The following is a 14119-nucleotide window of genomic DNA, read 5'->3' as shown; positions in this document are numbered from 1 at the left end:
GGGCACGTGCCTGGGTTGCAGGCAGGTTCCCTGCAGGCCAGTTCCCAGCAGGGGACGCACGAGAGGCAACCATACATTGACATTTCTCTCCTTCCCTTCCCCTCTAAAGAAAAAAAAATAAAATCTTAAAAAAGAAAAAACACATTAGAAGGAATTAAAAACAGGTTGGATGAAACAGAGGATCGAATCAGTAAGCTGAATGACAAGGTAGAAAAACACACCCACATAAACATGAAATGGAAAAGAAACTCAGAAAGACCGAACAGGTGGTAAGTGAACTGCAAGACAACATAAAATGAAACTATATATGTATAATAGGGATACCAGAAGAACAAGAGCAAGGGATAGAAAACCTGTTTGAAAAAGTTATGATGCAAAACTTCCCTAATTTGATGAGAGAAAAAGTCACACAAATCCAGGAAACACAGAGTCCCAATCAGAGGAACCCAAAGAAGCCCACTTCAAAACACATCATAATCAAAATAGCAAAATTCCAAGACAAAGAGAGAATCTTAAAGGCAGCAAGGGAGAAACAGGAAGTAAAATACAAGGGAGCTTAGATAAGGCTATCAGCTGACTTCTCAATGGAAACCCTCCAAGCCAGAAGAGAATGGCAATCAATATTCCAAGTAATAAAAACAAGAGGCCTGAAACCAAGACTACTTTATCCAGCAAGGCTCTCAATTAAAATGGAAGGCCAAATAAGGAACTTTCCATACAAAAGAAGTCTAAAAGAATATACCTCCACCAAACCAGCTCTGCAAGACATGGTAAAGGGACTGCTTTAAGAAAAGGAGGGGAAAGAATGAGGGAGACAGGAGCACAGGTAGGAAAAAATGGCAATGAATAAGTATCTATAAATGACAACCTTAAACACAGATGGATTAAATGCTCTGACCAAAAGACACAGAGCAAGTATTGAACAGATAAGAAAGCATGACAGACACACACTGCCAACAAGAGACCCTCCTAAGAAAAAAACATCTAGACAGACTGAAAGCGATGGGCTGGAAACAGATATTCCAAGCAAACTGACAAAAAAAGCCGTGGTAGCAATACTCATATCAGACAAAAATAGACTTCAAAAAAAGGGCCATTAAAAGAGAACCAGAAGGTCACTTCGTAATAGTCAAGGGAAGAATCCATCAAGAAGATATAAACATTGCAAATATATATGCACTCAACATAGGAGCACCCAAAAACATAAAGAAAATCTTGGAGAACTTCAAGAAAGTTACTGACAGCAACACAATTATAATAAGGGATTTCAACAACCCACTGTCGAAAATGGATACATCTTCCAAACAAAATATCAACAAAGATATTGTGGCAATGAAAAATGTCCTAGATCAAATGGACATAATGGATATACATAGAGCCTTTCATCCCCACAAAAGCAAAATACACATTCTTTTCAAAGGCACATGGAACATTTTCAAATATAGACAACATGATAGAACACAAAACAAGCCTCAACATATTCAAAAAAACTGAAATCATTTCAAGCATTTTCTCTGACCACAAGGGATTGAAACTAGAAAACAACCTCAAGGAAAAAACTCAAAAACACTCAAACTCATGGAGATTGAATAGCATGCTAATAAGCAATGAATGGGTCAAGAATGAGATCAAGGAAAAAAATCAAAAAAGTTTCTGGAAACAAATGAAAATGAACTCACTACAACGACAAATTTACGGGACACAGTGAAGGCAGTCCTGAGAGGGAAGTTCAGAGCGATACAGGCTATGTTTCTAAGAAAGAAAGAAACATTTCAAATAAACAACCTACCACTACACCTACAAGAACTCAAGGAACAATAACAAAGACAGCCCACAGCAAGTAGAAGGAAATAACCAAGATCAAAGCAGAATTAAACAACATAGAAACTAAAAGCACAATTCTAAGGACCAATAAATCCAGCAGCAGGTTCTTTGAAAAAATAAATAAAATCAACAAGACTTTAAGCAGGCTCATCAAGACAAAAAAGAGAGAGGACCCAAGAACACAAAATCTGAAATGAAAGAAGAGAGGTTACAACTGACATCACAGAAATACAAAGGATTGTAAGAAATTACTGTGAAGAACTACAGGCCAACAAATTTGAAAACCCAGGTGAAATGGACAAATTTCTAGAAAAATATAATTTTCCAAAACTGAATGAAGAAGCAGCAGAAAGCCTGAATAGACCAATAACAGCTGACGAAAATGAAGCACCAATCAAAAAACTTCTAACACACAAAAGCTCTAGACCACATAGTTTCACAGGAGAATTCTACAAAGCATTTAATGAAGAGCTAAGACCTATTCTTCACAGATTTTTCCAAAAAAATCCAAGAAGATGGAAGACTCCCAAACTCTTTATGAAGCCAGCATCATCCTAATCCCCAAACCAGATAAAGATACAATAAAGAAAACTTCAGGCCAGTATCACTGAACATAGATGCTAAAACCCTCAAAATATCAGCCAACTGCATCCAGCAATACAGTAAAAAGACCATACACCATGAGCAAGTAGGATTTGTCCCAGGGATGCAAGGATGGTATTACATTTTCAAATCAATAAACGCAATATATGACATTAAAAAAATGAAACACAAAAATCACATGATCACATCAATAGATGCAGAAAAAGCATTTCATAAGGTACAGCACCCATTTATGAGCAAAACACTCAGGAAAGTGGGAGTAGAGGGGGCATTCCTCAATATAATAAAGGCCATATATGAAAGACCTACAGCTAACATCATACTCAATGGGCAAAAACTAAAAGCTTTCCCACTAAAATCAGGAACAAGACAAGGATGTCCTCTCTCACCATCACTATTCAACATAGTATTGGAAGTCTTAGTCACAGCAATCAGACAAGAAAAAGAAATAAAAGGCATCCGAATTGGAAAGGAGGAAGCAAAACTGTCATTGATTGTAGATGAGATGATAGTGTACATAGAAAACCCTTAGACTCCACCAAAAAACTGCTTGACCTAATAAATGAATTTGGCAAAACAAGGGATACAAAGTCAATATTCAGAAATCGAAGGCATGTTTGTACAACAATAAAGAAGTATAAAAAACAGAAATTAAGAAAAAAATCTCATTTGATATAGCAAGAAAAATAAAATACCTAGGAATAAACCTAACCAAGAAGGTAATAAACCTGTACTCAGAAAACTACACCACACTGAAGAAAGAAATTAAGGAAAAGAAACAAATGGAACACATACTGTGTTCATGGATTGGAAGAATTAACATCATCAAAATGTCCATACTACCCAAAGCAATTTACAGATTCAATGCAATATCTATTAAAGTACCAATGGCATATTTCACAGATATAGAACAAACATTTCAAGAAATTATATGGAACCATAAATAACCCTGAATAGATGCAGCAATTTTGAGAAAGAGCAAAGTAGGAGGGATCATAATACCTGATACCAAACTCTATTATAAGGCCACTGTAATCAAAACAGCCTGGTACTGGCATAAGAACAAATGCATGGAATAATGGAACAGAATAGAGAACACAGAAATAATCCCAAGTCTCTACAGTCAACTAATATTTGACAAAGGGGGCAGCAACATAAAATGGAGTAACAATAGTCTCTTCAATGAATGGTGTTGAAGATCTGGACAGCTACATGCAAAAAAATGAAATTTGACACCAACTTACACCATAAACAAAAAAAATTCAAGGTGGATAAAAGACTTAAATATAAGTGTGACACCATAAAAGTCCTAGAGGAGAGCATTGGCAGGAAAATCTCAGATATTCCATGCAGCAGTATTTTCATTGATATCTCCCCTAGAGCAAGAAACATAAAGGAAAGAATAACAAATGAGATCTCATCAAAATTAAAAGCTTCTGCACGGCCAAAGAAAACAGCATTAAAATGAAAAGGGAATCAACCATATGGGAAAATATATTTGCCAATGACACATTGAAAAAGGGATTGATCTGCAAAATATATGAAGAACTCACACAACTCCACTCTAAGAAGACAAGCAACCCAATTAAAAAATGGGCAAAGGACTTCAGCAAACGATTCTCCAAGGAGGACATACAGAGGGTCCAGAGACATATGAAAAGATGCTAGCTATCGCTAGCCGTCAGAGATGGAAATTAAAACCACAGAGAGATATCACTTCACACCAGTCAGAATGGCCATCATAAACAAAGCAACAAGCAAGTGTTAGAGAGGTTGTGGAGAAAAGGAAACCCTAGTACACTGTCGGTGGGATTGCAGACTGGTGCAACCACTATGGAAAACAGTATGGAATCTCCTCAGAAAACTTAAAATGGAACTGCCTTTTGACCCGGCAATTTCACTGCTAGGATTATATCCTAAGAACCCTGGAACATGGACTTCCAACCAAGATGGAGGCATAAGTGGAAGGAAACACTGTACCTCCTTGCACAACCAACTTTAAAGGCAAGAAAGTTTTAGTAACAAAAATGCAACCAAAACACGGAAAATTGAACTGTAAGGAAGTCTGACGACAACGAATCATTCAGCCAAAACTGTAACAGGTGTGAAGTCAGCGGCTGGAGGCGCAGGTCACACAGAAAAAGGTGGCCATACCAACCCAGGCATGCAGGTGTCGGTTAGGAAATCCCAGGCATGGAGTGGCAACAGGCGGACCCAGTGAGGACGCAAGGAAGCTGGCTGACCATGGTCACACATTCGCATGCAGATAAACCAGGCAGAGGAGCAAGCAGTGAGACAGACAGCACAAACTAGGGACCCAGTGCTGGGAAATAAAGCCTAAAAGCACCAATTGAAAAAACTTTCAAGGTAGAGGTGCCAGGAAAAGCTCCCAGACGCACAGAGAGGTCGTTGGAGAGACCCACAGGGTCCCAGAGGGTGCACAAGGCCACACCCGGGAACCAGCACCAGAAGGGCCCAATTTGCTTGTGGGAAGCAGCAGAGTAAACTGAAACCCAAGAGAGAGCAAAACAAACACCACTGCCCCTCTCTGATCCCAACCCCCATACAGTGTCACAACCCAGCAACTGGATCACCCTGCCCTGGTGAACATCTAAGACTCCACCCCTCATACATAACAGGTGCGAACAGACCAAAACATTATGGCTCAAGAAAAACAGCTCAAAGCCCCAGAGCCAATACTTCTAAGCGACTAAGAGATAAGGCAATCTATCAGATGCATAGTTCAAAACACTGGTGATCAATATGCTCACAGAACTGGTCGATTTTAGTCACAAATTAGAGAAACAAATGAAGGTTAAACTAATTAAAATGAAGGGCAATGCACAGGAAACCAATAGTGATGGAAAGGAAACTGGGACTCAAATCAATGGAGTGGACCAGAAGGAAGAATAAAATGACCAAACAGAAAAGAATGAACAAGAATATTAAAAAATGAGGAGAGGTTTAGGAAGCTCCAGGACATCTTTTAACCTTCCAACATTCGAATTACAGGGGTACCAGAAGGGAAAGAGGAACAGCAACCAGTGGAAAACTTATTTGAACAAATAATAAAGGAGAACTTCCCCAATCTGGCAAAGGAAATAGACTTCCAGGAAATCCAGGAAGCTCAGACAGTCCCAAAGAAGTTGGATCCAAGAAGGAACATACCAAGGCACATCATAATTGCATTAGCCAAGATTAAAATAAAGGAGAGAATCCTAGAAGCAGCAAGAGATAAGGAGACAGTCACCTACAAAGGAGTTCCCATCAGACTATCAGCAGATTTCTCAAAAGAGACCTTACAGGCAAGAAGGAGCTGGAAAACAGTATTCCAAGTCATGAAATCCAAAGACCTACAACCAAGATTGCTCTATCCAGCAAAGCTTTCATTTAGAATGGAAGGACAGATAAAGTGCTTCTCAGATAAGATCCAGTTCAAGGAGTTCATCATCACCAAGCTCTTATTATATGAAATGTTAAAGGGACTTATCTAAGAAAAAGAAGATAAAAATATGAATAGTGAGAGGACAGCAAACTCACAGTTATTAAGAACCACACCTAAAACAAAAGCAAACTAAGAGGACAGCTAAATCAGGAGCAGAACCATAGAAATGGAGATCACATGGAGGGTTAGCAACAGGGGAGTGGGAGGAGGAGAAGGGGGGAGAAGGTACAGAGAATAAGTAGCATAGATGGTAGGTAGAAAATAGACAGGGGGCAGGGCAAGAATAGTATGGGAAATACAGAATCCACAGAACTTGTGACACATGGACATAAACTAAAGGAGGGGGAATGGTGGGGGAGGGGTGTGCAGGGAGGAGGGGAATGATAGGAGGCAAATGAGACAACTGTAATGGCATAATCAATAAAATACATTTTAAAAAAAGAAACCTAGCAAAATATATAAAAGTAAAAAAAAAAGAACCCTGAAACACCAATTCAAAAGAACCTATGAACCCCAATGTTCATAGTAGCACACTTTACAATGAGCAAGTGCTAGAATCAACCTAGGTACCTCTCACTAAATGAACTGATCAAAAAACTATGGTACATTTACACAACGGAATTCTACGCAGGACAAAGATAGGAGCTCCTACCCTTTGCAACAGCATGGATGGAACTGGAGAGCACTGTTCTAAGTGAAATAAGCCAGGCAGTGAAAGACAAATACCATATGATCTCACTCTTAACTGGAACCTAATCAACAAAATGAACAAGCAAGCAAAATATAACCGAAAACAATGTAACTGAGAACAGGCTGACAGTGACCAGAGGGGAAAGGGAAGGGAATAATGGGAGCAAAGGGTGAAGGGTTTACAGGAACAATTATAAAAGACACATGGATAATAACAAGGTGGGGTAGAAACAGGGGAAGGAGGTGGGAAGAGCTAGGGTGGTGGGGAAGGGTAGGGGGGAAAGGCAGAAAACTGTACTTGAACAACAACAAAAATAAATAAACAAACAAACAAATAAAATTTTAAAAAGAAGCGACATCATAAAAGCCCTGGAGGAGAACATAAGCAGAAAAATCAGATATCCCATGCTGCAACATTTTCACCAATATATACTCTAAGGTAGTAGTGTCAAACTCATTTTCATGGGGGCCACATCAGCCTCACAGTTATTTTCTAAGGGCCAAATGTAATTTCAACTCTGATTTAACAGTTAAGGTGTAGGTTACATTTATAAAGTCCTGAAGTTATTTCAGCCCTTTGAAGTCAACATCAAGGCTGAAGTGACCCCTGGTGAAAATTAGTTTGATACCCCTGCTCTAGGGCAAGGGATATAAAAGAAAGAATAAACAAACGGGACTACAGCAAAATTAAAAAGCTTCTGAAATGCTAAAAAGAACATCAACAAAATGAAAAGAGAACCAACTACAAGGGAAAACATATTTACCGATGATTACCTCAGACAATGGTTTGATCTCCAAAATATATGAAGAACTCACATGACTTCACTCCAGGAATATAAACAATCCAATCAAAAAATGGGCAAAGAACCTGAACAGACACTTCTCCAAGGAGGACATGCAGAGGGCCCAGTGACACATGAAAAAGTGCTCAACATCACTAGCCATCAGAGAGATGCAAATTAAAACCACAATGACATACCACTTCACATCAGGTAGAATGGCCATCATTAATAAACCAACAAACAACATGGGATGGTGAAGTTGTGGAGACAAGGGAACCCTAGTGCACTGTTGGTGGGAATACAGACTGGTAAAGCCACTGTGGATAAAAGTATGGAATTTCATCAAAAAACTAAAGATGGAACTACCTTTTAATCCAGTGATCCCACTGCTGTAATTATACCCTGAGAATCCTGAATCACCTGTACCAAAGAACCTATGCACCCCAATGTTCACAGTAGCATTATTTACAATAGCTGAGTGCTGGAAACAGCCTAAGTGTCCATCAGTAAATGAGTAGATCAAAATACTGTGGTTCATTTACACAATGGAATAGTATGTAGCAAAAAGAAAGAACTCCTACCCTTAGTGACAGCATGAATGGAACTGGAGAGTATTACACCAAGTGAAATAACCTAGGCAGTGAAATACAAACATTATATTATCTCATCTATAACAGGAACCTAATGAACAAAAGAAACAAACAAGCAAAACAGAATCGGAGACATGGAAATAAATAAGAACTGTGAGTGACCAGAGGGAAGAGTAGAGGGGGAAAATGGGGAAAGTAAGGGTCGGGGCAAGTCAAGAAACATGAACAGAGGACTCATAGGCAAGGACATGGGGTGGGGATTGATTCTGAGGCAGGGCAGGGAAAAGCAAAGGGAAAACATTGGAACACTATAACTGAACAACAATAAAAAAAAATGTTTCCCCACTCTTTTTTTTAAACATTTTATTTATTTATTTCTATACAGAGGGGAAGGGAAGGAGAAAGAGGGAGAAAAACAATGTGTGCTTGCCTCCCATTTGCCCGCTACTGGGGACCTAGCCCACAACTCAGGCATGTGCCCTGACTGGGAATCAAACCAGCAACCCCCTGGTTCACAGGATGCACTCAATCCACTGAGTCACCCCAGCCAGCCCTGTTTCCCTACTCTTTATATGGCTTAATTTACTTTTCATTTGGCTTTACTTTTGCTAGTTTAAAAAATAACTGATGAACAGTATCATGTCTATAAATGTAACTGAAGCTGCACAATTTCCATATATTGAGTACTATATACATTTTCTTTTATTACAAACTCTCACAACTTCTCAAGAGCAATCCATGTATTTATTTTATCAAAATCTTTTAGAACAGAGGTTCTGGTATCATCCAAGAGTGAGTTCCAACCTCCTAAAAATTATATAACTTCTGGAGCCTTGATTTCATCATATGTAAACTGGAGATAATTCCTATTTATCTCTAAGGCAGACTGGGGGATTTGATAAGCTAAATTTGTAGAAAGCACAGTGCCCAGTAAGAATCCAAGTAATGGTACTTACTCTTGTATATGTATAGGTATAGGTATAGGTATAGGTATAGGTATATGTATTTATATGCATGTATGTATATCTCAATGAGCTTTTATTAGCTATAATTGTTAAAGGTTTTCTGTCCTGTGATTTACTTTTAGATTTTAAAATTCATTGTGCACCATCTATTTTTAATACAAAAATAATTATTATGACCATCATCATCAACTCAAACACATCTATTGCATCCCTGATAATGTATTTCTCTAGTAATCATAAACCTTTCTTCCCTTCAACATTGCATAAATAATCAACATGGGACTACACTGGTTAAAGTCCCCATCAAAAATTCTACTGGCCACACCAACTTACCAAATCTGCTACTTTAGCCAGGTCAATCATCATGTTGATGTCACATCCACATTCGATAATGGTAAGTCTACGCTTTTTACCTATAAGTGAAAAAATGAAAATTTTACTTTTAAAGAAATCTTGAAAAAATATATCCATTAACTCCAATTAACATTTTTAACTTCATCCAGTAAAACACCATATATACATACAGGAAGGAGTAAACAAAAAGTTCATTTTTATAGGCAAAAACTGATAAAATATATTCCATGTTGGTTTTCTTGCTATGTTCTCTAATTTTAAAACAACCAGAAGCCTACTCACATGAATGAAGTGTTCAAACAGGTAAAATTCCAACTAAAATGGGCAGACAGGTAGGTTTCATGACCCTGATCCTGCTGTTCTGCAGTGGGCTAACACTTCTATCTCTATCAAAGCATCCTATGTTTCCATTATAGCTAAAAAATCCTCAAATCTAGTGTAACAGAATGTTCATGGAACAATCTTTATTTCTAAACTAAGTTTCAAGAAATCATCACCATAATGGAATGTCTTAAAGACAAAGAAAAGCCTCAGTCCTGCTACAGTTGACTATTGAGCAAGGTTAGAACATCTCTGAGCAGTGGAAAATCTGCATATAACTCCCCCAAATCTTCAGTCATCCCTTGGTATCCATGGGGAATTAGTTCCAGAATGCCCATAGATATTAAAATCCACAGGTGCTCAATTGCCTTACATAAAATGGCACATGACAGTGCACACAGTTGGCCACCACATGCAGACTCCAAACAGCAGATCAAAAACACTCTTTTTGATCCACAGTTGGTTGAATCCACAGACATGAAACCTAGGAATGCAGAGAGCTAACTGTACATTTATCAAAACAAATCCACACATAAGTAGACCTGTGCAGTTCAAGGGTCAACTGTACATTACTGCTACAATAAAATTTCAGATTCTGCCCTGGCTGTTTTAGCTCAGTGGATTGAGTGCAGGCTGTGAACCAAAGTGTTACTGGTCTGATTCCCAGTTAGGACACATGCCTGGGTTGTAGGCCAGGTCCCCAGTGGGGGCCACATTAAGGGGCAACCACACACTTATGTTTTTCTCCCTCTCTTTCTCCCACCCTTCCCCTCTCTCTAAAAATAAATAAGTGTTCTTTTTTAAGTTCAGATTCTACCACTGTCATTTTGGGAATCTGTTTCATCTTCCTTCAAATTTAGACAGGGTACCATCTTCCAAAGCAGACAAATTCTTACAGGAAAAAAAGAAAAAAACTCCCTAATTTCCACAAGAATGAAAGTATCTACTATCTGTTAAATGACGGTGCTCCCATGACCAAGCCAGCATGCCCAGACTGCCAAGCCTTTCAGAAGAGCATACCTAGCATATCCACACTTCAGTCAGAATAAGGTATACATCTACATTATTATTATCTCTAGGAATCTATTTTTTCTGAAGCTATAGCCAACTTAGTAAAATTACAAGAGAGGTAGTATGAAGTGAAAGTATTACTTTAGCATTTACCAGTTAAAAAAAGTGTTCAACAGCCATGGCTGCATCAATCAGGTGGCGGGAGCACTGCCCCACACACTACAAGATTGAGGATTCCATCCCTACATCGAGGGAACATACCACACACCTAGATTGTAGGTTTGATTCCTGCTTGGGGTACATACAAGAGGAAACTGATGTTTCTAACATTGATCTCTCTCTCTCTCTCTCCCCGCCCTTCCCTGCTGCCCATCTCTCTCTCTTTCTCTTTCTCTCTCTCTCAAATCAATAAATGTATCCTCGGGTGAGTATTTAAAAGAAGTTCAACAAAGACATGCATCCTTCTCAGACAATACCACCTGCCATTATCAGCCTTGGGTAGCACCCTCCCACCTGACACAATTGTTACAGGGCCTCTGATCTCCGTCAGCTTCTGCCTGGTGAAGTTCCGAATGAGGCACCGAATCAAAGTGCTCTTTCCAACCTTTGGAGGCCCCATCACCACCACCACTATTGGAGGGGGCTCTAGTGGACTTCGATCAACTATTGGAACATGATGCTTTTTTGTCTTCAAATCCTGAGTCCTATTTGTAAAAAAAAAAAAAAAAAAAGTACATTCATTTTCAAAATATAAAAGGCATTATCCTTACAAGTAAAGATTTTAAAGAGAGCAGAACAGACAATATATAGATACAATTAACTTGTTAACTTCTGGCTCCAGTCCAAATAACCACTTCAACAGTGTAAAATGTTGTATAGTTTTATTAGTTGATTACAGTAATTAAAAAGAAAAAGGACATACATTGAGACAGTGAATCATAATGAATAAAAACAGTGGCTATGGAGTTAAAATTTGGCTCTCTTACTAGGAGAATCTAATTCAATCATGCTTAAAGTATACTTCTTGGCACAAAGTAAGGATTCATTAAATAAAGCTATTTAATCTTACACATTACAGTTATATAAAACATACCCAGAGGGGAAAAAAACACAAGCACACTGAATACCACAGAAATTCTTTAAAATTTATGAACATATAAATTCTATAAAGAAAAACTCCTAAGTTTTTTCCCTTGGACAAAAAAAGGCTATCAGTATGCAGATGCTGGTGGCAAGGCATCTGCATACTGACTGGCATCCAAAGCAAATATTTCTTATATTTTAGTAAAAGAAATATGGCATGAATCCCCATGTCCTTCAAAGCTGAATAGGCTCATAAATCTAAAAATCACCTGAAGAAACTCTGTTTAAAAAGAAAAAACAATTAAAGAACCACTAGAATTCAGCTAAATGTACCTGTGAAAGGATCGAGCCATCCGTACAGCAGACTGGACTGCAAAAGCTTTGGGGTTTCTCTTCTGAGTGTCTTCTTCATCACCAAGTTGGAGATCCTGCAGATGTCGTTTCTTTTTCTTATCAGCTTTGGGCCCACTGTTTTTCTTTCTGTGTTTCTTCTGGTCCTTAGTTTCCATAGTGACTTTTTTATCAATTCACAAGTGACTCTCACCTATATTGAATGAGGTGGGGGTGGGGGAAGTATTTTATAATCCAGACAACATCCAGGGAAAAACAGTAAATTTCTTTTTCTTTAAAAAGTTATGTATTTGTTCACTCAACATGAGTAGGCACTGCTTAATATTATGCCCAAATTCACTGCTCTAATATGCTATAAATTAGGTTACCTCTGCTTACGTTACTACCTATTTATCTTAAGTTTCTACATCAACACTGTTTCATTTCTACAATGATGGAAACATCTATAGCTATACTTTTCAACACAGCAGCCACTAGCCACATGCTGTACCAAGTGGAACTGAGAAATTAAAATTTTATTTTAATTAATTCAATTCTAAATTTAAATAGCCATATGTGACCAGTAGTTACCATACTGGACAGTTCAGTCCTAAATATCAATTGGACTAATGAAGTGGCTCCAAATGTACACTATTTTAAAGATATTTCATTTTTAAAAAAATAAAGGATTTTAATAACCCTCCAACATGACAGCAGTATTACTTTCAGTTTGATTCTGCAGTGATTTCAGTTTGAAATGTATATAACCCATATCTGCATTTGTTTCAAATGTATTTCACCAATATGCATTTAAAAAACAGTACTGTCTACCTCTGTGAGATATGGTTCGTTGTGGATGATGCCTAGAGACCCTCGTGATTTCTGAACTTCCTAATAATTCATGCCCCATAAATTGGGAACCACTAAATTTAGTTTTTTTAAGGAAATCAGGCTGCATACAGTATGAGAACATGATTAACAAAAAGAGTGGGGGATCACGTCATCAAATAGAGGTACTGAATTAACTTCAGTTCAAAAAATGTATGTGTCTGCCTATGATGTGCTAAGCACTCTGCCAGATGACTAGAGCTATGGTCTGACCAGTGGAGGAAATTCAAACTAATGTCTTCAGAGCCATCCATGCAGTAAGGCCCACATCAGAATTTTACACTGTAGGTCACTCGGATTTCCACACACACCAGCGGAAATATTTAGCAAGTCGATATACACCACATAATGTTAAGAAATACTACTCGGGAGTAGTATTTCTCCCGAGAGAAATACTGAATTCCAGGAGAGCTGAATTCCAGGAGCACTTTAAAATTAAATAAAAGTTATGGGACTCTAGGCCATTACTTGTCTTCTCCACATTTTGGTTTCAAACTTGTACGTTCTTGATGATTTTCTTCTTCTGGAGAGCGGAGGGGAGAGAAAAACGCATTTTGGAATTAAAGATATGTGGCTCAAGTCTAAATCGCCAGCTGGTATTATTCCGCCATGATACGGCCTATCAATTCGCATTCCCATCTCTTCTTCCAGTCTAGGGTCTCAATACAAATGTACTAGCCACTCCGACTTCGGAGTACCTATCCCGCAGCTGCGTCTGAGACACTCTTCGGAAGGAGACTACCGGAGAGCCTGAAGGAGGACGTTAGCCGCTCCACACGCAACCCTCCCCGTACCCCAACCCAGGAGACCCCATTACCGCCTCCTTCCCCAAGCTACGGCCAGTTACCTAGTTCACAGCTGCTACTCTCCCTCAGGCCCGCGTGGTGGACGACCGGAAAAAGAAAGACGCCCAAAGCAAGTACTGTAATAGCGGACAGGAAACAAGAGGAGGGCAGAAGAAAGAGACCGGAGGCAGGGAGGACTTTCCAGGGTGAACCACAAGGAAGACTTGTGATTGGCTAATGGTTGGGCGCGAGTGACGTTTGGGCCAAGCGTCCTACCGACTGCAACAAACAAAGGAGCACTGGGATCAACCCCCACAGCAATTACCGTATTCTGCTGTGTATAATAGCCAGATTTTTCCCCAAATTTTTGGGGGGGAAATAAAGATGTGCATTATATATCGGTAGATACCCAGTATCTGTTCTTGTGTTTATATATTTTTGTTACATT

The 14119-nt window shown here is 38.7% G+C and overlaps 1 protein-coding gene across 2 annotated transcripts in view; it reads right to left on the bottom strand.

Moving 5' to 3' along the window:
• Positions 1–13862, bottom strand: part of BMS1 (BMS1 ribosome biogenesis factor) — a 60249-nt gene extending 46387 nt beyond the window's left edge. Inside the window, exons 1-4 of one of the 2 annotated variants that reach the window (XM_037141773.2) lie at positions 13734–13862; positions 12002–12212; positions 11099–11289; positions 9233–9312 (exon numbers count right to left, since the gene is read on the bottom strand). In XM_037141773.2, coding sequence (XP_036997668.2) covers positions 9233–9312; positions 11099–11289; positions 12002–12177 — 447 coding nt within the window. In that variant the 5' untranslated portion in view covers positions 12178–12212; positions 13734–13862. The remainder of the gene's footprint in view (positions 1–9232; positions 9313–11098; positions 11290–12001; positions 12213–13733) is intronic. The other variant, XM_037141774.2, reaches the window with a different exon arrangement.
• Positions 13863–14119: the final 257 nt, after the last annotated feature.

The sequence above is a fragment of the Artibeus jamaicensis genome, unplaced genomic scaffold (assembly GCF_021234435.1).
Source record: "Artibeus jamaicensis isolate MK-2021 breed Jamaican fruit bat unplaced genomic scaffold, CSHL_Jam_final contig_687, whole genome shotgun sequence".
Lineage (NCBI taxonomy): Eukaryota > Metazoa > Chordata > Mammalia > Chiroptera > Phyllostomidae > Artibeus > Artibeus jamaicensis.
The sequence above is the reverse complement of the archived record's forward strand: the minus strand, read 5'-3'. Positions and strand labels throughout refer to the sequence as shown.